Source organism: Pristis pectinata, chromosome 1 (assembly GCF_009764475.1).
Source record: "Pristis pectinata isolate sPriPec2 chromosome 1, sPriPec2.1.pri, whole genome shotgun sequence".
NCBI lineage: Eukaryota > Metazoa > Chordata > Chondrichthyes > Rhinopristiformes > Pristidae > Pristis > Pristis pectinata.
Window position 1 is genome coordinate 3,782,737 of NC_067405.1, and position 26,431 is coordinate 3,809,167.

The 26,431-nt window shown below is 45.2% G+C and overlaps 1 protein-coding gene across 1 annotated transcript in view; it reads left to right on the plus strand.

The window, feature by feature from the left end:
- The first annotated feature begins 9,248 nt into the window (after nucleotides 1-9,248).
- The window catches only part of znf142 (zinc finger protein 142), a 50,519-nt gene continuing 33,336 nt past the window's right edge, over nucleotides 9,249-26,431 (plus strand). The window contains exons 1-3 of the mRNA XM_052013993.1: nucleotides 9,249-9,499; nucleotides 14,879-15,307; nucleotides 18,394-19,101. Of these exons, the coding sequence (XP_051869953.1) occupies nucleotides 14,950-15,307; nucleotides 18,394-19,101 (1,066 nt within the window). The 5' untranslated portion in view covers nucleotides 9,249-9,499; nucleotides 14,879-14,949. The remainder of the gene's footprint in view (nucleotides 9,500-14,878; nucleotides 15,308-18,393; nucleotides 19,102-26,431) is intronic.

Sequence of the window (26,431 nt, forward strand, 5' to 3'; positions counted from 1 at the left end):
GGGCAGCCCGCAAGTGTCGCCACGCTGCCGGCGCCAACATAGCACGCCCACAACTTCCTAACCCGTACATCTTTGGAATGTGGGAGGAAATCAGAGCACCCGGAGGAAACCCACGCAGACACTGGGAGAACGTACAAGCTCCTTACAGACAGCAGCTGGAATTGAACCTGGGTCGGTGGCACTGTAATAGCGTTACGCTAACCACTACACTACCGTGCCTGTCCATTGAGGTAGTACAGGGTAAAACAATAACAGAATGCAGAATAAAGTGTAACAGCTACAAGAAAGAGCTGTGTAGGTAGACAATAAGGTGCAAGATCATAACAAGGTATAGAGTCCACCTTATTGTACCAGGGAACTGTTCAATAGTCTTTTAACAAGGCACTAGGGAAAATTGGCACAGATGTTTCATTGCATCAGGAAAGTTACAGGTAGGAAATGACCAAGCCTGCTCCATTCTGGATGAAGCATTGTGTTCTTCTTGCAGCTGCCTCACAGTGCCTGTGAGCTGGGTTCAATCCCGACCTCCGGTTCTGTCCGCATGGAGGTGGCACGTTCTCTCTGTGACCGTATGGATTTCCTCTGGGTGTTCCAGTTTCCTCCCACGTCCATAGGGCTCTCAAAGCAGCTGCACAGGTTGACTCTGTGGTTAAGAAGGCATACAGTGAATTGTCCTTCACCAATCGTGGAATTGAATTTGGGAGCCGAGAGGTAATGTTGCAGCTATATAGGACCCTGGTCAGACCCCACTTGGAGCACTGTACTCAGTTCTGGTCACCTCACTACAGGAAGGATGTGGAAGCCATAGAGAGGGTGCAGAGGAGATTTACAAGGATGTTGCCTGGATTGGGGAGCATGCCTTATGAAAACAGGTTGAGGGAACTCGACCTTTTCTCCTTGGAGCGACGGAGGATGAGGGGTGACCTGATAGAGGTGTATAAGATGGTCAGAGGCATTGATCACGCGGATAGTCAGAGGTTTTTTCCCAGGGTTGAAATGGTTGCAACAAGAAGACATAGGTTTAAGGTGCTGGGGAGTAGGTACAGAGGAGATGTCAGGGGTAAGTTTTTTACTCAGAGAGTGGTGAGTGTGTGGAATGGGCTGCCGGCAACGGTGGTGGAGGCGGATACGATAGGGTCTTTTAAGAGACTGTTGGATAGGTACATGGAGCTGAGAAAAATAGAGGGCTGTGGGTAAGCCTAGTAATTTCTAAGGTAGGGACATGTTCGGCACAGCTTTGTGGGCCGAAGGGCCTGTATTGTGCTGTAGGTTTTCTATGTTCTATCCCAAAGACTTGCGAGTTGGTGGATTACTGTAAGTTACCTCTAGTGTGCAGGTGAGGGGTAGAATTTGGGGGGGAGTTGATGGGAATGTGGGGCGAATAAGTGGCATGAGTGTAAGTGGGTAGTTGATGGTCAGCAGGGATGATGGGCTGAAGGACCTGTTTCCATGCTGTTTGTCTCTCCATAAACTATGGATGGAGCATGGTGAATCTCTGGAATTATAGAACATAGAACAGTACAGCACAATACAGGTCCTTCGGCCCACAATGTTGTGCCGACCTAAGACTATCTAACCCCTTCCTCCCACATATCCCTCTATTTTAAATTCCTCCATATGCTTATCTAGTAATCTATTGAATTTGACCAATGTACCTGCCTCCACCACCACCCCAGGCAGCGCATTCCATGCCCCAACCACTCTCTGGCTAAAAGACCTCCCTCTGATATCTCCCTTGAACTTCCCACCCATTACTTTAAAGCCATGCCCTCTTGTATTAAACATTGGTGCCCTGGGAAAGAGGTGCTGGCTGTCCACTCTATCTATTCCTCTTAATATTTTATACACCTCTATCACGTCTCCTCTCATCCTCCTCCTCTCCAAAGAGTAAAGCCCTAGCTCACTTAGTCTCTCCTCATAATGCATACTCTCCAAACCAGGCAGCATCCTGGTAAATCTCCTCTGCACCCTTTCCAATGCTTCCACATCCTTCCTATAATGAGGCCACCAGAACTGGACACAGTACTCAATTCTTGGTAGAGGTTGTGGAGGCTGGATCAGTGGGTAGATAATTTTTTTTTAAAGATCAGGGAACTGAGGGCAATGGGGAACTGGCACAGAAGAGGAGATGGGGCCTGGAACAGATCATATTGAATGGCAGAGCAGGCTTGAGGGCCGAGTGGCCTACTCCTGCTCCTATATTCTTGTCCTAGATAGTTCCTCCCTTTCCTTGCCCAATGTTTGTAGATGTCTCTTGGGAGAATAATTTTAGATTTAAGCCTAATCACAGAATATAGAACAGGACTGGAGCACACCCTGTTATTGGGGCTACTGGGCTAAATATTCATCACATTTCTTATGTCATTGGAATGTAAAAGGTCATAAATGATAGGAACCAAATTAAATTACTTTACAGAGTCAAAGTGGAGTTTATTGTCAGATGCACAAGTCCATGTGTGCACAGGTGCAATGAAAAACTTACTTGACGCAGCATCACAGGCACAGAGCATCAGAGACACAACATTCACAAGAAAAACATGCCAAATTATACAAGAAAGAACAAAATTAGAACCAAAAAAAGCCAAAGTCCATTGTAGGGCAAAGTGATCATCGTGTTGCTATAATGAGGCAGTGACTAGGGTTATACAGGTCGATTCAAGAACTGAATGGTTGAAGGGAAGTAGTTGTTGCTGAACCTGGTGGTGTGGCACTTCAGGCTTCTGTACCTCCTGCCCGATGGTAGCTGCGAGAAGATGGCATGGCCCGGATGGTGGGGATCTTTGATGATGGATGTTGCCTTCTTGAGGCAGCGCCTCCTGTAGATACCACTGATGGTGGGGAGGGATGTGCCCGTGATGTATTGGGCTGATTCCACTACTCTCTGCAGCTTCTTACATTCCTGTGCATTCGAATTGCCGTCCCAGACCGTGATGCAACCAGTCAGGATTACAGCATTTCAAAGTGTAATAAATTAAACAGTGAGGAAAATACTAATAGAGGCCACAGTTCAACTCCGGTAGATTCACTATCACCTCCAGTGTGCCTTTGGCTGCCTGAGGACGAGTGGTCTAAAATTAAGACATCACACTCAGCAGCAAGCTCATAGTCTACCAGGGAGCAGTGTCCCTTTGCTCTTATATGCTTTGGACTCATGGACTGTTCATAGCAGTCTGAGATATCATTAACGCTGTCTCTGCAAAATCCTCCAAATTCGTTGGCAGGATAAATGACCCAGCACTAGTCTTCTCTTCCAGGTCAACATTCCCAGCATCAGTGGAAGGATCCAATACCTCACACCACTTTTCAGTGGTTTTCTCAAACTATAGCATGTTTAAACTTAGAAAAAATTCTTTCTTTCTTTTTCAATCTTTTTATTAGTTTTCAAATTAATACAGATTAATATGTAACATCAATGTTTGTACATGTAATACAAAGAGATCGGGAGAACAATCATGGCATGGATAATCATAAAGAACAATAAAGTATATAAAAAATCTGTAGATCCAACGATCTCTTAGTGAATGAATATAATGAAAGGAAGGAAAAGATTTATTATAAAATATAAAAGAAAGAAAAAAAAAATCCCCAAAACAATAAGAAAATTTATAAACAGTATATCAAACCAAACTAAGCTAAAGAAACAAAATTCAAAAGAAAACAAACAAAAAAAAAGTCTAAAATTTCTCAGTAGAAATAGAGCAATATTATGTCGTCAACTCCATTCCTCTAAGTTGAAAGGTTATTACAAGGGGATCTATGTCATGTGAAAATATTGAATAAATGGACTCCAAACTTCCTCAAATTTGAGCGAAGGATCAACAGTACCTCTCCTAATTTTTTCCAAGTTTAAACATGATATAGTTTGAGAGAACCATTGAAAAGTAGCAGGGGGTATTGGATCCTTCCATTTAAGCAAAATGGATCGTTTGGCCATTAATGTAACAAAGGCAATCATACGGTTAGCGGAGGCAGATAAATGGCCAGATTCTATCCCTGGTAAACCAAAAATTGGAGTGATAGGATGAGGTTGTAAATCAATCTTCAATACATTTGAAATAATGTTAAAAATATCTTTCCAATATTTTTCCAAAAGAGGACAGGACCAAAACATATGTGTCAAAGAAGCCATATTCGATTTACATCTGTCACATATAGGATTTATATGTTGATAAAAACGAGCTAGCTTATCTTTTGACAGGTGGGTCCTGTGAACTACCTTAAACTGTATCAAAGAATGTCTGGCACATATTGAAGATGTATTAATGAAATAAAGAATTTTCTTCCAAGTCTCTGTGGGTATAGATGTCTGGAGTTCACTCTCTCATTCATTCTTAATTTTGTCTAGTGGTTCTGAACGAATTTTCATAATTAGATCATAGATTATTGCTATCAAGCCCTTCTGACAGGGATTAAAACCGAAAATTTTTTCCGTAATTTCAATTTTGTAAGGTGTTGGAAAAGAGGGTATAGTAGCTTTTAAAAATTTCTAATCTGCAAATATCAAAAAAAGTGTGATCTAGGCAAATTGTATTTGTTAGACAATTGTTCAAAGGATCAAAAACAGTTCTCAATGAATAGATCACGAAAACATACTATTCCCTTCCTTCTCCATATGGAAAACGCTGAATCAACTCTGGATGGATGAAAGAAAGAATTAGATTGAATGGGACTTGATAGATTAAATTTATGCAATCCAAAAAATTTACGAAATTGAAACCATATTCGTATTGAATGTTTAACAATTGGGTTAATCGTATGTTTACTTAATTTGGTAAGTGCAAAAGGGAGTGGAGCTCCTAAAATAGAAACTAATGAAAATTCAAGTACTGATTGGGACTCAAGGTGTACCCAATTGGGGCGTTGAATTGCATCTGAATCTTGTATCCAAAAAATTAAATATCTAATATTGATTGCCCAATAATATAATCTAAAGTTAGGCAAGGCCATACCTCCATCCTTTTTTAGGTTTTGTAAATATTTCTTACTTAACCTTGGGTTTTTATTCTGCCAAATATATAAAAGAATTTTAGAATCAATAGTGTCAAAAAAAGATTTCGGAACAAAAGTTGGAATCGCTTAAAATAAATATAATAATTTTGGTAAAATAGTCATCTTAACCGCATTAATTCGGCCTACCAATGATAGAGACAGTGGGGAGCATTTAGTAAATAATTGCTTAACATGGTCAATCAAAGGTAGTAGATTAGCTTTAAATAAATCCTTATTTCTCTTGGTAATTTTAACACCTAAATACATAAAATAGTTAAAATAGTTACCAATCTAAAAGGTAATTGGCTATAAATTGGGGTTTGCATATTTAATGAAAAAAGTTCACCCTTATTAAGATTTAATCTATAGCCAGAAAAAACACTAAACTGATCTAATAGTGATAGTACTGCGGGGATAGATTCCTCCGGATTAGAAATATAAAGTAACAGGTCATCTGCATAAAGAGATATCTTATGAATCTTCTGTCCACGAGTAATACCACATATATTTGAAGAATTCCAAAGTGCAATAGCCAAAGGTTCTAAAGCAATATCAAATAATAAAGGGCTTAACGGGCAGCCTTGTCTAGTACCTCGAAAAAGCCTAAACAAAGGAGATCTTTGATTATTAGTAAGTATTGAAGCCATAGGTGCATAATAAATCATTTTAATCGCAGATATAAATTTAGGACTAAAATTAAATTTTTGAAGCGTACTGAATGGATATTCCCATTCGACTCTGTCAAACGCCTTTTCAGCATCTAGTGAAACAACACATTCTGGAATTTGGGATGAAGGGGTATATATAATATTCACTAATCTCCTAATATTAAAATGTAGATAACGATTCTGAATAAATAAAATTAGGAGTGGTACTGTTGATCCTTCGCTTAAATTTGAGGAAGTTTGGAGTCCATTTATTCAATATTTCCATATGATATAAGCTGACCCTTTTCAGATCCCTGTCAATAACCCTTGAATGCAGAGGAGTGGAGTTGACGAAATAGTAATTTTTCTTTCTTTTTAATTGAAGAAATGTCAGTCAAATTTTATTTTGAAGTTTTTGGTGTTTTTTTGGTTTATTATCAATATTTTTTGATTTGGGGGGTTCTTCTTTCATATCATTAAATTTCATTTCTTTTCAATATTTCCTTTTGTATTTGTTCACTTAATAAGAGAACGGGAGGTCTAGATTACTTTTTTTTACTCCTTGTGATGATATATATTAACTGTTATGATTGCTATCCTGATCTCTCTGCACCGTATGTATAATTACTAATGTTAGATATATTATTTCATAATAATTTGAAAATTAATAAAAAGATTGAAAAAGAAAAAAAACATTCCCAACATCAAGGTTCTGATCGTGCTTGACGAAGGGTCTCGGCCCGAAACGCCGACTGTTCATTTCCCTCCGTAGATGCTGCCTGACCTGCTGACTTCCTCCAGCATTTTGTGTTCGTTGCTCTGGATTTCCAGCATCTGCAGAATCCCTTGTGTCTCTGATCGTGCTTTCGCAGTTCTCTTGGCTGGACCACATTATCCACATGACAACATCCCAACTCTTATATCCGATGCCCTGACCTCTGAAGGCACGCATGCCATATGACTTCTTCTGCATGTTTCATGCCTGTGATGCTGCTGCAAGTTTTTCATTGCACCTGTGCACACACGTACTTGCGCATATGACAGTAAACTCGACTTGACTTGAACATCAGTGAACCAAACAACCCCATAATAGCACAATGTAAAATACTGCGATTACTGGAAATCTGGAATTAAAAAAAAATTGCTGGAAACACTCAGATCAGGTAGCATCCCTGGTCCCTGGTCAGACCCCACTTGGAGTACTGTGCTCAGTTCTGGTCACCTCACTACAGGAAGGATGTGGAAGCCATAGAGAGGGTGCAGAGGAGATTTACAAGGACGCTGTCTGGAATGTGGAGCATGCCTTATGAAGGCAGGTTGAGGGAACTCGACCTTTTCTCCTTGGAGAGACGGAGGATGAGGGGGGACCTGATAGGGGTGTATAAGATGATGAGAGGTATTGATAGGGTAGACAGTCAGAGGCTTTTTCCCAGGGCTGAAATGGTGGCCGCAAGAGGACACAGGTTTAAGGTGCTGGGGAGTAGATATAGAGGAGACGTCAGGGGTAAGTTTTTTACTCAGAGAGTGGTGAGTGTGTGGAATGGGCTGCCAGCAACGGTGGTGGAAGCTGATACGATAGGGTCTTTCAAGAGACTGTTAGATAGGTATATGGAGCTGAGTAAAATAGAGGGCTATGGGTAAACCTAGTAATTTCTAAGGTAGGGACATGTTGGGCACAGCTTTGTGGGCCAAAAGGCCTGAATTATGCTGTAATTGTTCTATGTTCTATGTTCTATCTGTGGAGAGAGAAACAGAGTTAATATTTCAGAGCAAGGACCTTTCATCAGAACCAGCTCCAGGCAAATGCTCTTGCAGCACAACCATAGATCTGCTTGGTTATAAAACTGATACCTGAGTTGACTCCAGACTATAGTCCTTATGCAGAGTTTTGACCCGAAATGTCAACAATTCCTTTCCTCCCACAGATGCTGCTCGACCCGCTGAGTTCCTCCAGCAGGTTTGTTGCTCCTGACCCAATACAAAGAACTTATAATTCTTTTACAAGCCAACAGAAGGCCAACACATAAGGCAGGGGCAAAAAACAAACTACTGGAGGAACTCAGCGGGTCAGGCAGTATCTATGGAGGGAAATGGACAGTCGATGTTTTGGGTTGAGACCCTTCATCTGAACTGAAAGAAAAGAGGGGAGATAGCCTGTACAAAGAGGCAGGGATATCAAAAACAAGAGGCCATAGGTTTAACATATAGAATAGTACAGCACAGGACAGGACCTTTGACTCACGATGTTGTGCCAAACTAATTAAACCAATGGCTTCTAATTAATCTAATCCCTCTTCCCCGCATGTTTACCACATCCCTCCCTTCACTGCATAGTCACGTCCCTACCTAAGAGTCTTTTAAACTCTCATTAGCTATCTGCCTCCACCACCACCCCCCAGCAGTGCATTCCAGGCACCCATCAATCTCTGTGTAAAAAACTTTCCTCTCACATCTCCTTTGAAGTTAGCCCCTCTCACCTTAAATACATGTCCTCTAGTATTAGACATTTCAAGCCTGGGAAAAAGATATTGGCTGCCTACTTTATCTATGCCTTGCATAATTTTATAAACCTATCAAATCTCCCCTCAGCCTCCACCGCTCTAAAGAAAACGGGCCCAGTTTGTCCAACCTCTCCTCATGGCACATGTCCTCCAAACCACACAGCATCCTGATATACCCCCTCTGCACCCTCTCCAAAGCCTCCACACCCTTCCTACAATGAGGCGACCAGAATTGAATGCAATACTCTAAATGCAGCCTAACCAGAGTTTTATAAAGCTGTAACATAACTTCCTGAATCTTGAACTCAATGTTTTTACAATTGAAGGCAAGCATGCCATAAGACCCCCACCCACCCGGGCCATTCTTTCTCCTCTCCCATGGGGTAGAAGATACAGGAGCCTGAGGGCACGTACCACCAGACTTAAGGACAGCTTCTACCCCACTGTGATAAGACTATTGAACGGTTCCCTTATACAATGAGATGGACTATGACCTCACGATCTACCTTGTTGTGACCTTGCACCTTATTGCACTGCACTTCCTCTGTAGCTGTGACACTTTACTCTGTACTGTTACTGTTTTTACCTGTACTACATCAATGCACTCTGTACTAACCCAATGTAACCGCACTGTGTAATGAATTGACCTGTATGATTGGTTTGCAAGACAAGTTTTCCACTGTACCTCCATACAAGTGACAATAATAAACTAACACCAATGCCTTAAAGTGAGAGGAAGCAGCTTTAAAGGGGATCCAGGGGTTGTGCACAGAGAGTAGTTGCTATCTGGAACTTGCAGCCGGGGGAGGTGGTGGGATCAAATTTACTATTTTTAAGAGTCATTTAAATAAGAAAGCAGAGAAGGATATCGTTTTAATGCATGCAAATTGGATTAGGGTAGATGGGCAAAAAGGTCAACCAGGGCGTGGTGCCCATTATCCCTGACATGCTGATTGCATCCACCCTGCCAACATGGCCCAACCATTGCCCATCACTTGCCCTAACTCAAAATGGCGACGGTGGCTTCACCATGTGACGTCACAGGCAGACAGCTTCCCCATTGGCTCAAGGGGACTTCGGGAATGGCTCTCTCAAGAAAACAAATGTAAACTAGAACGTCTCGAATTTTACATTTACGTTTTCAAATTAATGTTGGCAGGTTACCGGTCGCGACTGGGGTATGAAAAAGGATAACAACCGTCGGTTAGGGCAAGGCTTTTTTTTTCAGGCATTTAGACGCCCGCGGAAAAAAAGCGAAAATTACTGAGGCGGGCGGGCGGAAAAAAAAGGGAGCGGGCGGGCGCGGCCCCGACACCGAGCGCGGCCCCGACACCGGGCGCGGCCCCAGGGCCGGGGGTGACGGTGAGTACTGAGGGGGATCCAACGGCGGCTCCGGCCCGGGTCCCGCACAGGGTGGGGGCCCAAACCCCCCTCCATCTCATCCCTATGACCCTCCCCCTCCCTCCTCCCGCTCCCCCTCTCCCTCTCTTACCCCCTCCTCTCTCCCCCTCCCCTCTCTCCCCCTCCCCTCTCTCCCCCTCCCCCCTCTCTCCCCCCTCCCCTCCTCCCCCCTCCTCTCTCCCCCCTCCCCTCTCTCCCCCTCCCCTCTCTCCCCCTCCCCTCTCTCCCCCTCCCCTCTCTCCCCCTCCCCCCTCTCCCCCTCCCTCTCTCCCCCTCCCCTCTCTCCCCCTCCCCTCTCTCCCCCCTCCCTCCCCCTCACCTCTCGCCCCCCCCCCCCCCCCACCCCTCTCTCCCCCCTCTCCCCCCCCTCTCCCACCTCCCCCCTCTCTCCCCCCTCCCCTCCTCCCTCTCCCCCTCCCCTCTCTCCCCCCCCCTCCCCCTCCCCCTCCCCCTCCCCCTCCCCCCTCCCCCTCCCCCTCCCCCCCTCCCCCTCCCCCTCCCCCTCCCCTCTCTCCCCCTCCCCCTCTCCCCCTCCCCCTCTCCCCCTCCCCCTCTCCCCCTCTCCCCCTCCCCCTCCCCTCCTCCCCCCTCTCCCCCTCCCCTCCTCCCCCTCTCCCCCTCCCCCCTCTCCCCCTCTCCCCCTCCCCCTCTCCCCCTCCCCCTCTCCCCCTCCCCTCCTCCCCCCTCCCCTCCTCCCCCCTCCCCTCCTCCCCCTCCCCTCCTCCCCCCTCCCCTCCTCCCCCCTCTCCCCCTCCCTCTCTTACCCCCTCCCCTCTCTTACCCCCTCCCCTCTCTTACCCCCTCCCCCTCAGCCCCCTGCCCTCTCCCTCTCTTACCCCCCTTTCCCCCCTCCCTCCCCTCCCTCCCCCCTCCCCCCTCCCCCCTCCCCTCCCTCCCCCCTCCCCCCTCCCCTCCCTCCCCCCTCCCCTCCCTCCCCCCTCCTCCCTCCTCCCCTCCCTCCCCTCCCTCCCCCCTCCCCTCCCCTCCTCCTCCCCTCCCCTCCTCCTCCCCTCCCCTCCTCCTCCCCTCCCCTCCTCCTCCCCTCCCCTCCTCCTCCCCTCCCCTCCTCCTCCCCTCCCCTCCTCCTCCCCTCCCCTCCTCCTCCCCTCCCCTCCCCTCCCACCTTCTCCCTCCCTCTCCCTCCTCCCCTCCTCCTCACCTCTCTCCCCTCCCTCTTCCCCCCCCCTCTTCCCCCCCTCCCCCTCCCTCCTCCCCCCCTCCCCCTCCCTCCTCCCCCCCTCCCCCTCCCTCCTCCCCTCCCTTCTTCTCCCCTCTCTCCCCTCTCCCCAGATCTCTCAATGGGTGGGCATTTGGGGGACAGTGACCACCGCTGTCTAACCTTTAGCATTGTCATGGACAAGGATAGGAGCAGAGAGGACAGGAAGATATTTAATTGGGAAAGGGCAAATTATGATGCTATAAGGCTAGAACTTGCGAGAGTAAATTGGGATGACATTTTTGAAGGGAAATGTACTATGGAGATGTGGTCGTTGTTCAGGGATCTCTTGCAGGATGATTGGGATAAGTTTGTCCTGGTGAGGCAGAGAAAGAATGGCAGGGTGAAGGAACCATTGGTGACAAGTGAGGTGGAACAACTAGTTAGGAGGAAGAAGGCAGCATACATAAGGTGTAAGCAGCAAGGATCGGACAGGGCTCGTGAAGAATATAGAGTAGCAAGGAAGGAACTTAAGAAGGGGCTGAGGAGAGCAAGAAGGGGACATGAAAAGACCTTGGCGAGTAGGGTAAGGAAAATCCCAAGGCTTTTTTCACGTACGTGAAGAGCAGAAGGATGACGAGAGTAAAGGTAGGATCGATTAGAGACAAAGGTGGGAAGATGTGCTTGGAAGCTGTGGAAGTGGGTGAGGTTCTCTTCAGGATTCACCAAGGAGAGGGGCCTTGATGACGCTGAGGACAGTGTTGGTAAGGTTAATGTTCTGGAGCATGTGGATATCAAAAGAGAGAATGTGTTGGAGCTGTTAGAAAATATTAGGACAGATAAGTCCCGGGCCCTGATGGAATATTCCCCAGGCTGCTCTGCGAGGCGAAGGAGGAGATTGCTGAACCGTTGGCTATGATCTTTGAGTCCTCATTGCCCACGGGAATGGTACCGCAGGATTGGAGGGTGGCAAATGTTGTCCCCTTATTCAAAAAAGGTAGTAGGGATAGTCCAGGGAATTACAGACTAGTGAGCCTTACATCTGTGGTGGGCAAGCTGTTGGAAAGGATTCTTAGAGAAAGGATTCTTAGAGATAGGATCTACGAACATTTAGAGAATCATGGACTGATTAGGGACAGCCAGCATGGCTTTGTGAAGGGAAGATCATGTCTCATAAGCCTGATAGAGTTCTTTGAGGAGGTGACCAGGAAGATTGATGAGGGTAGTGTAGTAGATGTGGTCTACATGGATTTTAGTAAGGTGTTTGACAAGGTTGCACGTGGTAAGCTTCTTCAGAAGGTCAGTGGGCATGGGATCCAGGGAAGCTTGGCCATGTGGATTTAGAATTGGCTTGCCTGTAGAAAGCAGAGGGTTGTTGTGGAGCGATTGCATTCAGATTGGAGGGATGTGACGAGTGGTGTCCCACAAGGATCGGTTCTGGGACCTCTACTTTTTGTGATATTTATTAATGACTTGGATGAGGGGATAGAAGGGTGGGTTGGCAATTTTGCAGATGACACAAAGGTCGGTGGTGGTGTGGATAGTATGGAGGACTGTCGAAGATTGCAGGAGGATATTGATAGGATGCAGAGATGGGCTGAGAAGTGGCAGATGGAGTTCAATCCGGAGAAGTGTGAGGTGGTACACTTTGGAAGGACAAACTCCAAGGTGGAGTACAAGGTTAATGGCAGGATTCTGGGTAGTGTGGAGGAGCAGAGGGATCTGGGTTCATATCCACAGATCCCTGAAAGTTGCCTCACAGGTGGATAGGGTAGTTAAGAAAGCTTATGGGATGTTAGCTTTCATAAGTCGTGGGATCGAGTTTAAGAGCCGCAAGGTAATGATGCAGCTCTACAAAACTCTGGTTAGACCACACTTGGTGTACTGTGTCCAGTTCTGGTCACCTCATTATAGAAAGGATGTGGAAGCGTTGGAAAGGGTGCAGAGGAGATTTACCAGGATGCTGCCTGGTTTGGAGAGTATGCATTATGAGGAGAGACTAAGGGAGCTAGGGCTTTACTCATTGGAGAGGAGGAGGATGAGGGGAGACATGATAGAGGTATACAAAATATTAAGAATAGATAGAGTAGACAGCCAGTGCTTCTTTCCCAGGGCACCAATGCTCAATACAAGAGAGCATGGCTTTGAAGTATTGGGTGGGAAGTTCAAGGGAGATATCAGAGGGAGGTTTTTCACCCAGAGAGTGGTTGGTGCATGGAATGCGCTGCCTTGGGTAGTGGTGGAGGAAGGTACATTGGTCAAGTTCAAGAGATTGTTAGATAAGCATATGTATTAATTTAAAATAGGGGGATATGTGGGAGGAAGGGGTTAGCTAGTCTTAGGCATGGTTTAAAGGTCAGTAGAACATTGTGGGCCGAAGGGCCTGGATTGTGCTGGATTGTTCTATGGTTCTATAGTGTTGAGGAGAGATTGGATAGGCTGGGATTGTTCTAACTGGAGCGTAGGAGGCTGAGAGGGTGACCTGATAGAGGTTTATAAAATTACCCTCAGACATAGGGTAGAAGGTTACACTTTTTCCAGGGGTAGGGGAGTCTAAAACTAGAGGACATGGGTGTAACGTGAAAGGGCTCGATTGAGTAAACAAGTTTTTCACACACGGGGTAGTGGGTATATGGAACGAGCTGCCAGAGGAAGTGGTAGAGGCAGGTACAATCAGAGCATTTAGAAATAATTTGGAAGGTATATAGATTGGAAAGGAATAGAGGAATATGGGCCAAATGCAGGAAAATGGGATTAGCGTAGTTCAATTTCCATGCTGTATGTACTCCACAACCTTGGGTTGCAAATTCCAAAGAGGTATTATCCTCCATGTGAATGGCTGTATAGGAGATCACAGTTTTGGTAAGTTGAAGGTATAAATGTTGATCGGTCATCTCATCATAGACCACAGATCGAACACGCAGCACTGAAATTCAGCTCAGCTATTTCTTTATTATTGGACACCATTCTTAAAAACTGGATTGATGCAGCACAGAAGGAATCTATTCAGCAGATGGTGCCTGTGCTGGCTCTTTGACAGAGTTATCAGTTTGTTTCACTCCTTTGCTCTTCCTTCGGTTTCTCCCCTCTCAAGAACTTACCCAGCTTTTTCTTGACAATGCCTATTGAATCTGTTGTCATTGTCCTTGGAGGTGATTCAGGAGCATAGTGGTGGCAGGCACGGTAGCATAGTGGCTAGCATAATGCTTTACAGCGCCAACGACCCAGGTTCAAATCCGGCCACTGTCTGTAAGGAGTTTGTACGTTCTGCCCGTGTCTGTGTGGGTTTCCTCCAGGTGCTCCGGTCTCCTCCCACATTCCAAAGACGTACGGGTTAGGAAGTTGTGGGTGTGCTATGTTGGCGCCGGAAGCGTGGCGACACTTTGGGCTGCCCCCCAAATCACTACGCAAAAGATGTATTTCACTGTGTGTTTCGATGTACATGTGACTGATAAAGATATCTTATCCTATTGCTTAAACAAGAGCATCAATCTCTCTTCTTTTCTGTCTTAAGTCCGTGCGGTTAGTTTATCAGTCACCTAGCCACTGGAAACAATTTCTCTCTCAGAATCCCATCACTTTGAAATCCTCTGTCAAACCTCCCCATGACTTTCTCTGCTTCAAGGAGTACAACTGTGGCTTTTGTAATTCTCCATAAAATTGAAGTCCTTCCCCCCACCTCCCCCCCAATTAATTTTTTTTTCTCCCAAATCCTTGGGTTTTCTTTTGTCATTTATATCCTCGCTGCCTCGGTGAAGCAGCCAACATGATCAAAGACCCCACCCACCCCAGACATTCTCTCTTCTCCCCTCTCCCATCGGGCAGAAGATACAAAAGTCTGAAATCATGTACCTCCAGGCTCAAGGACAGCTTCTATCCCACTGTTATCAGACTATTGAACGATCCCCTAGTACGATAAAATGGACTCTTGACCTCACAATCTACCTCGTTATGGCCTGGCACCTTATTGTCTGCCTGCACTGCACTTTCTCTGTAACTATAACACTTCATTCTGCATTCTGTTATTGTTTTCCCTTGTGCTACCTCAATGCAGTGTTGTGATGAAATGATCTGTATGGATGGCATGCAAAGTTTTGATACAGATATACTGTACCTTGGTATATGTGACAATAATAAACCAATCATACCAATATCCATGTTATATCAAAACTGTTTGTCCACAGGATTCTGTTCTGAGAAGAATTGACTGTGAGAGAACTGGGAGCAACAAAAGCAAGCTGGTGTTGAAGCCAAGATGGAACATCAAAGAGGAGGCATAGTAGACAGTTGTGGTGTCTACACAGACTTTGCTTCTGAGCAGGAATACGCGCTGCATGGCATCGTTGAGCTGCGTGATGGACCACACCCTCTCCAAGGTGAAGGGTGCTTTAGCGCGGATGTGGCGGACCTTGTGACCAGAGCCGTGGATGGGCAGTGTTCCAATCCTCTGGACCAACCTGGTCCCAAAGATGTGCAGCAAGCCGTAACCCTGGAGGTGACTGTGGCGTCCATGCCGGATCTGCCAGAAAGCGGTCAAGGAAGTGACGGGAAGGACCTCGCGGAGCAAACTGACCAACAGGATGAGAAGATGGAGGCTGTTAACAACCAGCCAGGTATCTTAGCTTGGTCTCTGCTCCCATATGCAGTAGTGTGATAGAGTCTTGTGTGAGGTCAGGATGGTCTGTGAATGTAAATAGTCACTGCCCAGCATAAGCAGATGTTAGCGGCCAGCACTGTCCAATCTACAGGTACATCTCCTTAGAACTAGGAATGTTGGAAGGGGATAATATCCTCTGGGGCTTGCAGAGCTGAGGGAGGTTGCATATCTGGGGAGGAGGCAGACCACAGAGACAGTTGAAAACAAGAACAAAAACTTCAAATTAAAAAAAACATGAACTGCTCAGAGCATCTGGGTCAGGCAGCCTGTGTGGAGAGAGACACTGATCTTTCGGGTCTGTGACCTTTCATCAGAACCATTGCTGCTTGATCTGCTGAGCATTCCCAGCATTTTCTCCTTTAGAACATAGAACAGTACAGCACAGGAACAGGCCCTTCAGCCCGTAATGTTGTGCCGAACTAATTAAACTAGTAATTAAATGCCTAACTAATCTAATCCCTTCTGTTTACACAATGTCCATATCCCTCTATTTGCACATTCATGTGCCTAGCTAAGAGCCTTTTAAAAGCCTCCACTACTACCCCTGGCAGCGCATTCCAGGCACCCACCACTGTGTGTGTGTGTGTTTGTGTTTTTTATAAATATAAAATAAACTTGCCCTGCACATCTCCTTTGAACTTAAACTTACCCCCTCTCACCTTAAATGTATGCCCCCTAGTATTAGACATGTTGACCCTGAGGAAAGAGATACTGGCTGTCTATCTTATCTGTGCCTCTCATAATCTTGTAAACTTCTATAAGATCTCCCCTGAGCCTCTGACTCTCCAGAGAAAACCACCCAAGTTTGTGCAACCTCTCCTTGTAGCACATGCCCTCTAAACCAGGCAGCATCCTGGTGAGCCTCTTCTGCACCCTCTCCAAAGCCCCCACATCCTTCCTGTAATGGGGCGACCAGAACTGAATGTAATACTCCAGATGCAGCCTAACCAGAGTTTTATAAAGCTGCAACATAACTTCCTGATTCTTGAACTCAATGCCTCGACTAGTAAAGGCAAGTGTGCCATCTGCCTTTTCTTAACACCCTATCAACCTGTGCATCCAGTTTCAGGGAGGTTTGGATTCCTATTTCAGGATTCCTAGCTATTTTTAGAATTTTAAAAGTAACTTTTAAATAAAGGTAAATAGCCTTAAAGTCTGGAGCCAATGTGATCCCTGTGTGATAGGTGATATGGATTTGGTGTGTGTATATAGGGCTGGCAGAATTTTGGGCGAGCCCATTTTTAAAGAGGATGGGAAGCTGGCCAGAAGAGCATTGGAATCATTAAGTTAGACCACAGTTGCGATTGAGATATTTAGGGTCTTTTCCAATTAATTTGGTGTAAGGTGTATCCATGGCTATTGGGGAGGGAAAGAAAGACTCTCCCATCTAAAGGTCACCAACACCTATGGTCGGAATGTATACAGGGGATCAAGTGTTCGGAGCTTCACAAAGAATGACCACTTGCCTCGGTTACTGGAGGAGGTTTGGAGGTGATCGTTTATCCTGATCCCAGCGATGGAGCAGGACTGGACCATTCAGCCTTGCAAGACTCCTCTGCACTGTGTCCAGCTTTTGTGTTCCTGCTTATCTCCCTCCAGCAACTGTCTCCAATCTTCACACGCCTCCTTTTCCTCCCCCCACCCCCACCTTGCTCCATCTGCCTCTCTGTATTTTTTCCTGTCTCTCTTTGTCTGCCTCCGTCAATCATTCACCTGTGTCCCAGCTCCACTCCGCCTCACCTCCCCTACCTGGCACAACCTACCTGTCATCCTTACACCCCTCCTCAATTCACCAATAGCCTGGGACTCCTTTCTCACCACTTCCCTTCTCCTCTTTACGTTGGCCATTTCCCCTCTCCACTCTCTGTCCTGATGCAGGGTTTTGACCCGAAACATTGACGGTTCCTTTCATCCCACAGATGCTGCTCGACCTGCTGAGTTCCGCCCGCAGACTGTTTGTTGCTCGACTCTTCTGCCGTTCAGTTAAATCCATTACTTTTGTTTTTTTAATCCTTAATCTCCATCTGTCAAAAATAAAACTGGCTGGAAACACTCAGCAGGTTGGGCAGCAGATGTGAGTGGAGAAACAGGTAACGTTTCAGGTTGGTCTCTATTTCGAAATTTTCAGTTGATTTCATAGAACATAACAGCACAGTACAGGCCCTTTGGCCCACAATGTTGTGCTGACATCTTATCCTCCTCTAAGATCTATCTAACCCTTCCCTCCCACATAGCCCCCCTCTCTATCATTCATGTGTCTATCTAAGAGTGTCTTAAATGTCTGTAATGTATCTGCCCCCACAACCTCTGCCGGCAGTGCGTTCCACGCACCCACCACTCTCGGTGTAAAAAAAAACACTTACCCCTGACATCCCCCTTATACCTTCCTCCAATCACCTTAAAATTATGTCCCCTCATGTTAGCCATTGTCGCCCTGGGAAAAATGGAACAGTATTTTAGTGGGGGGAAGAGCTTCTGATTTCTACTAACATGTGAAGAAGATCTTCCTGTTCTGGCCCTTACTTTGAGGCTATTTACCCTTGTTCTGGTCCACAAACCGGAGGTAGGACAGCAGCACTACCTGCTGCACTGCCATGCCTTCTATGCTGTATTGTTCCTTGATTCTATAAAGTGACCACCCGTGTACAAGTTCAACAGTTCCATGAGTATTCTGTTGTAGGGAATCTGCTGCCTTTATCCGGACTGCACCACATATGATTCAGCTCCCACTGTGTATGGCTAGCTCTAAAAGGTGAACCCCACCATCACATCCCCTTTCTCTCTTATGCGCTAAGGTACTCCTGTTTGATCAACCCTTTGGTTATTTGCCCTAATTTCTCCATGGTGTCAAACCTTGTTTGGAAAAGGATGGTGAGGCACTTTGGGATGTTTTGTGACATTAAAGCTGTTCTTATTATTCATTTAGATGTTGCTGCCATGCCAATATCATTGTTCATACAGCTATAAAAACGTGTTGTGTTAGTGCTCTTGCTCTTGGATAAATAATGAACCAAAGTGACCAATAGTTCATGTTCTCAATAGGTGCTTTGATCCAAATGGAGAGACTTTGTTGCTGCCACAAGTGCAATGAGAGCTTTGAGGACCAAGACAGTTTGACTGATCATCTCCAACGTCACACAGCGGCCACCAAACGTCCTCGGTTCCCCAAGTCCGAAGATGAGGCCAGATCACAGGCGAAGCGCCCTCGGTTGGTGCGGAGGAAGAAGAGCAAGGTTGACGCCGCCTTGGAGGGAGACACCGACACCAGGGCAAACTCAGCCATTGCCTCCTGCAAGAAGTACCACTGCCCCGTCTGTAGTAAAGAATTCCCCCAGGCACGAGCCTTGAAAGAGCATGTGGGCTCGTGCTGCAGTGGCACTGAAGCACCTGGGCAGCTGAGAGATGGCTGTGCAGTTAAGCCCTTTCCTTGCCCTTACCGGACATGCAGGCTGACGTTCCAGACCACAGCGGAGGTGGATGAGCACCAGCGCGTCCACTACCCCTTCCGCTGTGACCAGTGCGATGTCATGTGCTCTAACGCCAAGCTCTTAGCACAGCACAAGAAGCGCAGCCGGCTGAGGACTAAAAAGTCCAAGTGTGAGCTCTGCCCCTTTGAGAGCTGCGGGCCACGCGATCTGAACAAGCACTACAGTGCGAAGCATCGAGACAAGACAGCTTACGCCTGCAATAGATGTGACTTCATCAGCCGCTATCGCAAGGTTTTGAAGAAACACCTGACTCTGCACTCTGGTAGGTACCTTGGGCCATTGACCACATGGCACACACTCTTACAATTTCAATTAATACTAGGCTAATATTCTGCAAATCCCCATCATAAGGGGCATAGATAGGGTGAATGCACATGGTCTTTTTCCCAGGGTTGGGGAATCAATAACTAGAGGGCATCAGTTTAAGGTGAGAGGGGAACGATTTTAAAAGGGACCTGAGGGGCAACCTTTTGACGCAGAGGGTGGTACATATATGGAACAAGCAGCCAGAGGAAGTGATTGAGGCAGGTGCAATAATAACATTTTAAAAGACAGTTGGACAGGTATGTGGATAGCAAAGGTTTAGAGGGATATGGGCCAAACGTGGGCAGATTGGCCTAGCTTGTATGTGCATCTTGGTTGGCATGGACGAGTTGGGCTGAAGGGCCTGTTTCCATGCTGTATGACTCTATGACTATCCCAGTGAGACAAATTGATTTCAGGAAAATCTGCCCATTTTGTTAAGGCACTGGATAAATTAAAACTAGGAGTGCGCTGGCAGATGTAGTGGTGGAATCCGTTTCAATTGTAGTTTTCTAAAGAGAATCGGTTAAATAATTGGAGAGAAGTGTAGGAGAAGGAACTGTGGTTAACTGGGTTCCTCCTTAAAGGAGATATGGTGGAGGTGAATATGCTGTATTCTTCCTTGATTCTGTAAAATTATTATAGGGAACCTGCTGCCCTTATTCAGACTGGCCACACACAATTCTAACTCTTAAAAATTGGATCCCATCATCTGATTTGCTGTTGTTGCTCGCAACGGTATCTTTCTACAGTCACTTTTATAGTATAACATCCCAAAGTGGTTGGATATGATTTGTACTAAGCTACTGAAGGAGGTATCAGGACAAATGTCTAAAATGTGATCCAAGGGGTAGGTTTTAAGGAATATTGATGGGGTGGAGAGGGGAGAGACATAGGGCCCAGGCATCTGATAATTTGAAAAATATGGTGGAGAGGACGTCTCTTAATTTTTGAGCTTTAAATTTGACTTATTTGTGTTTTCCCATCCAGCATCTCACTTTGTTTCGCTCGTGAGTTCATCCAAAGCTCTCTGCCCCCATCCTAATCACAAGCCTGTTCACCCATTGCTGACCCACATTGGATCCCGTTCAGACATAATTCTCATCCCGAAGGTCATATCCCTCCATGACCTCGCTGCTCTCCATCTCTATCATCTCCATCAGTTCTCTGAGGTATATAAAGTCCTCCAAGTCTGGCCTTCTGATCATCTTCATTGGCGAGCATACCTTCGGCTGCCAATGTTCTAAAGTTCCCTCCGTAAACTTCTCTTTTACTGTCTACTCCTACAAGATGTTTTAATCAGATTCAGATTTATTATCGCTGACATGACGTGAAATTTAGGTATTAAATTGGCTAAGTGACAGGAGTAAAAGTGGGGACACACTGGTCAGATGAAGTTGTAGTTTCCTGCATGGATCTGTACTGGGGCTAGAACTTTTCAACTGTAGGAACTGAGAACCACCCTCGAGGGCTGTGGAAGCTAAATCATTCAAAACAGATCAAAAGAGTTCTGTATATTAATGGAACCAAGGGTTACGGGGATAGGGCAGGAAGATTGGTTTATTTCTTCTTATTGGCACATGTACCGAGACACAGTGAAAAGCTTCTGTTTGCATGTCATCCAGACAGATCATTCCATACATAAGTACATCAACTGGTAAAAAGAAAACAATGTGTTTCAGTTACAGAGAAAGTGCGGTGCAGGTAGACAATAAGGTGCAAGGGCATCGCTGTGATAGATTGGGAGATGAAGTTTTCACCTTTTAGCATATGAGAGGCCCATTCAAGAGACTGCTGTCCAGGTGGTCGCAAGATTGCTGGGCTGTGATCTTGATGAATGTAGAGCAAACTCAAAGGGCTGAATGGCCTGCTCCTCCTCTTTCTTACGTTCTTATGAATCTTGCAAATCTTCCTTTTCTGGAAGCTTTTTTTCATTTACTAGACAAGATCCCTTGACTAAATAACTTTAGAACATAGAATACTACAGCACAGTACAGGCCCTTCGGCCCACAATGTTGTGCCGACATTTTATCCTGCTCTAAGATCTATCTAACCCTTCCCTCCCACATAGCACCCCATTTTTCTATCATTCATGTGTCTATCTAAGAGTCTCTTAAATGTTCCTAATGTATCTGCCCCCACAACCTCTGCCGGCAGTGCATTATTTAGGTCATTTGTTACACCATTTACAAATACTTTCTTGTAACCATTCTATGAAATCACTTGCATTACTCCACGTACGTTTTCCCAACTTAGCTGTTAGTTGCTGTGTACAGACATTCTGGGTAAAAGTACTGTATTATGTTTGACTGTCTAGATCAACTGCTGTTCTTTACCCTAATTAAGTGTGTGATCGGCCACATGATCTATTCCTGATTGACCACTTAGACTACATTCTCTTACTGACTGGCCATCAACATAGAACATAAGACAGTACAGCACAGGAACAGGCCCTTCAGCCCACAATTTCCATGCTGACCATGATGCCAAATTAAACTGCACATCTGCCTGCACATGGTCTATATCTCTCCATTCCTAGTTTGTTCGTGTGACTGTCTAAATGCTTCTTAAGCATCACCATCTGCTTCCACCATTTCCCCTGGCAACATGTTCCAGGCACCCAGCACCTTGTGTCAAAAAAAACTTTCCTCATATATCTCCTTTGAACTTACCCCTTCTCACCTTAAAGCTATCTCCTCTAGTTGACATTTCCACCCTTTCTACGCCTCTCATAGCTTTACATACTTCTGTCAGGTTGTCCCAATGATCTGATGCTCCAGAGAAAACAATTCAAGTTTGTCCAACCTCTCCTGATGCTGATACTTCCTAACCCAGGCAACATCCTGCTGAACATCTACTGCACCCTCTGCAAAGCCTCCACATCCTGCCTGTAATGGGGTGACCAGAGCTGCATACAATACTTCAAATGTGGCCTAACCAAAGCTTTATACACCTGCAGCATGACTTCCTGACTTTTATACTTAACGTCCAACTAATGAAAGCAAGTGTGCCTTAGGTCTTCTTGACCATCATGATCCTCTTGTGTTGCCACTTTCAGGGAGCTATGGACTTGCACCCCAAGATCCTTTCTCACATCAATGCTCCCAGGGGTCTTGCCATTTACTATATACTTTCCTCTCACATAGAACACTACAGCACGGTACAGGCCTTTCGGCCCACAATGTTGTGCCAACATTTTATCCTGCTCTAAGATCTACCTAACTCTTCCCTCCCACATAGCCCCCTATTTTTCTATCATTCATGTGTCTATCTAAGAATCTCTTAAATGTCCCTAATCTATCTGCCCCTACAACCTCTGCAGGCAGTGCGTTCCACGCACCCGCCACTCTCTGTGTAAAAAAAAAACTTACCCATGACATCCCCTTTATACCTTCCTCCAATCACCTTAAAATTATGTCCCCTCGTGTTAGCCATTGTTGCACTGGGAAAAAGTCTCTGACTGTCCACTTGATCTATGCCTCTTACCATTTTGTAGACCTCTATCAAGTCCCCTCTCATCCTCCTCTTCTCCAAAGAGAAAAGCCCTAGCTTGCTTAACCTATCCTCATAAGACATGCTCTCCAATCCAGGCAACATCCTGGTAAATCTCCTCTGCACCCTCTTTAAAGCTTCCACATCCTTTCTATAATGAGGCGACTAGAACTGCACACAATACGCCAAGTGTAGTCTGACCAGAGTTCTACAGAGCTGCAACATCACCTCAATACCCCGACTAATGAAGGCCAACACTGCATACACCTTTTGCAGCCTTTTATTTTAGCAAACAGGCAGGGTAGTGTAGTGGTTAGCGTAACACTATTACAGCGCCAGCGACCTGTGTTCAATTCCAGCCGCTATCTGCAAGGAGTTTGTACGTTCTCCCCGTGTCTGCGTGGGTTTCCTCCGGGTGCTCCGGTTTCCTCCCACATTCCAAAGACGTACGGGTTAGGAAGTTGTGGGCATGCTATGTTGGTGCTGGAAGCGTGGCAACACTTGCGGGCTGTCCCTAGAATATTCTACAGAAAGATGTATTTCACTGTGTGTTTCGATGTACGTGTGACTAATAAAGATATCTTATTTTTTGGTTTGATCATTTGGGTGAAAGGAGGATAATTCCATAACCACAAGATTAAGCAACTTAGATGAACAGATGGAAAATCTGTAATTCAAGTTTGCCAGTGATGCAAAGATAGGGCATTAAGCAATAACATTACCTATCTACACTGCTTACCGCTGGACAAAACCGACAGGTGGACAATTGTGAGGTCATCCCCTTTAGAGCGAAAAAGGATAGATCAGTGCACTCTAAATAGTAATCGATGGTGAGACCAGATATCCGAAGTGATTTGGAGTTCTATATGTAGTTATGTATGTTCTATTTGGAGTTGACAGGTACAGAATATAACTTTTAAAAAAAACCTGTGGAAGGCTGCCTTAATACCCAAAGGACTGCATAACGGAGCAGTAGAGAGTGGGGGAGAGTAGTTCTGCAACAGATTTTGGGCACCATGTCTTTGGGAATGTATATAGGCTGGCCCCAGGTTACACAAGAGTTCGTTCCTGAGGAAAGCTACCCATACCATATTGCTTTATGTACACTTGCTATAATTCTTTAACCCTAACTCTACCCATCATTAAACTAATGGAATATATACCTGTATCCAGTCATTAATGAATACCATGACACATTTCATTATTATTACTATTTTGAAAGATGCTTTATGAATGTATGGGAGAATTTGCGTAAAGTCAGGGTTCCATAAACCAGGTTATCTGTAACCTGGAGAGCCTCTGTATAGGCTTTGAAGGGATTTTAGTGTAAATTTATCAGAATTGATGCATGAACTCCAAGGGGTACATTATAAAGATGTATTATTAAAAACTAGGGTTGTAGAAGATTAAATTGTGATTTTTGATTGAAGATGTGAAGGGGAACTGGGTTGATTGCAGCTGGTGAGAGATCCTCGGGCTAAGATGCATCAATTGAAAATTAGAACCAAGCGTGGGAGTGAAGTTAGGAAACGTGTCTACACAGAAGATAGTAGAAATTTGGAACTCTTTGCAACTGACAATTACTAAGTTATTTGTTAATTTAAAATCTGAGATTGATGGATTTTTGTTAATCAAAGTATAAAGGGAAAAGGAGATGTAAAGTGAGGAGGTCAAATGAAAGGAAAAAGTATACGGTTAATGGTCAGCCCCTAAATAGCAGTGAGGTACAGAGGGATCTTGGGTTCCTTGTCCATAGTTCACTAAAAGTGGCTTCGCAAGTGGGTAAAGTGGTAAAGAAGGCGTATGGAATGCTTGCCTTCATTGGTAGGGGTGTTGAGTATAAGAGTAAGGTAGTGATGCTGCAGCTGTATGAAACTTTAGTCGGACTGCACTTGGAGTATTGTGTGCAGTTCTGGTCACCCCCATTATAGGAAGGATGTGGAGACTGTGGAGAGGGTGCAGAAGAGGTTCACCAGGATGCTGCCTGGATTAGAGGGTACGAGCTATAAGGACAGGTTGGACAAACTTGGGTTGTTCTCCGCAGAGCATCAGAGGCTGAGGGGAGACCTGACAGAGGATTTTAAAATTATGAGAGGCATAGATAGGGTAGACAGTCAGAATCTGTTCCCCAGGGTAGCAGGGTAGAAATGTCAAACACCTGAGCACATGTTTTTAAGGTTGGGGGGTGGGGGGAAGAGTTTAAAGGTGATGTGAGGGGCAGGATTTTTTATGCAGAGATTGGTAGGTGCCTGGAATACATTACCAGCAGTTTGGTAGAACTTGAGGCTTTTAGATAGACACATGAACATGAAGGGAATGGAGGGATATGGATACACAGGAGGAGGGCATTTAGTATAAATTGGCATCAAGATCGACATTTGAGGGGTGAATGTTCATTACTGTTCTACGTTCTATATTTTAAAGTTAGTTCACAGATTGGTTGTGATCTCATTCAATGTTGAAACAAGTTTGAAGGGATAAGTAACCTGGTCATATGTGGAAGTGTTACCGCGTGTTACATACTTGCTACAAAAGCGTTGATGCATGATTAGAGTCTGCATTTACCTCTAGAATAATAGTGACTATAGTTTAAAAGTAATTCAATTTAAAAATAATTTTGAGGGGCGACCTTAGAGGTGTTTAAAATTGAGAGGCAGAGATAAGGTGGACGGTAACAGTCTTTACCCCAGGGTAGGGGAGTCCAAAACTAGGGGGCATAGGTTTAGGGTGAGAGGGGGAAGATTTAAAAGGAACCTGAGGGGCAACTTGTTCATGCAGAAAGTGGCGAGTACATGGAACGAGCTACCAGAGGAAGTGGGTGACGCAGGTACAACAGTAACATTTAAGAAACACTTGGATAGGTACATGGGGGGGTTGGGGGGGAAATGGTGGTTTAGAGGGATATGGGCTGAACACAGGAAATTGGGACTAGCTGGATGGCACCGTGGTTGGCAAGGACTGGTTGGGCTGAAGGGCCTGTATCCGTGCTGTATTGCTTTATGACTCTATGATACTGCATAGTTGTGATCACTTAATGTGATAAAATGCATTGTTTATAACTATTTTGGAAAGTAGAAGCACTCAAGTAGACCTTTAACCCATTGCCAGTGCCATACTATTACCATAAATGGGCTCCCAGTTCAATCCTATTAATTCCTAACGTTATTTTAGAATGTTATTCAAAGATCTTTATAATTTCTACTTTGGGAACGTTTTATGGCCTTTTGTAATCACCAAGCATTTTTACTACATCTTAATTCCCCTTATCTAAATGTTTGTTCTCTCATTACTGAATCACCCACCAGTCTATCATTTTAGAACTAATGAAATGAATTGTATAACTTTATAACTGAAATTCACCACTGCCTTCAATACCCCAGCTCGACCCCTGGTCCATTGAGGAAAAGGGTACAGAGGGAGGAGACTTTCTGTAATGCATAACCGCCTTATCTGTGTGTGTGTCAAGAAATAAGAGTTGGGGGGGGGGGAAATGTTTATTTATTTATTTTGTTCACATTACTCCCATCAGAGTGAATTTTTCACAAGATCACAAGACAAAGGAAGAGAATTAGGCCATTTGGCCCAACGAGTCTGCTCCGCTACCTCACCATGAGCTAAACTATTCTCCCATCTAGCCCCAATTCTTGGCCTTTTCCCCATATCCCTTGATACCCTGACTAATTAGATACCTATCAATCTCCTCCTTAAACACCCCCAATGATCGGGCCTCCACAGCTGTATGTGGCAATGAATTCCATAAATCTACGACTCTCTGGCTAAAGAAATTTCTTCTCATT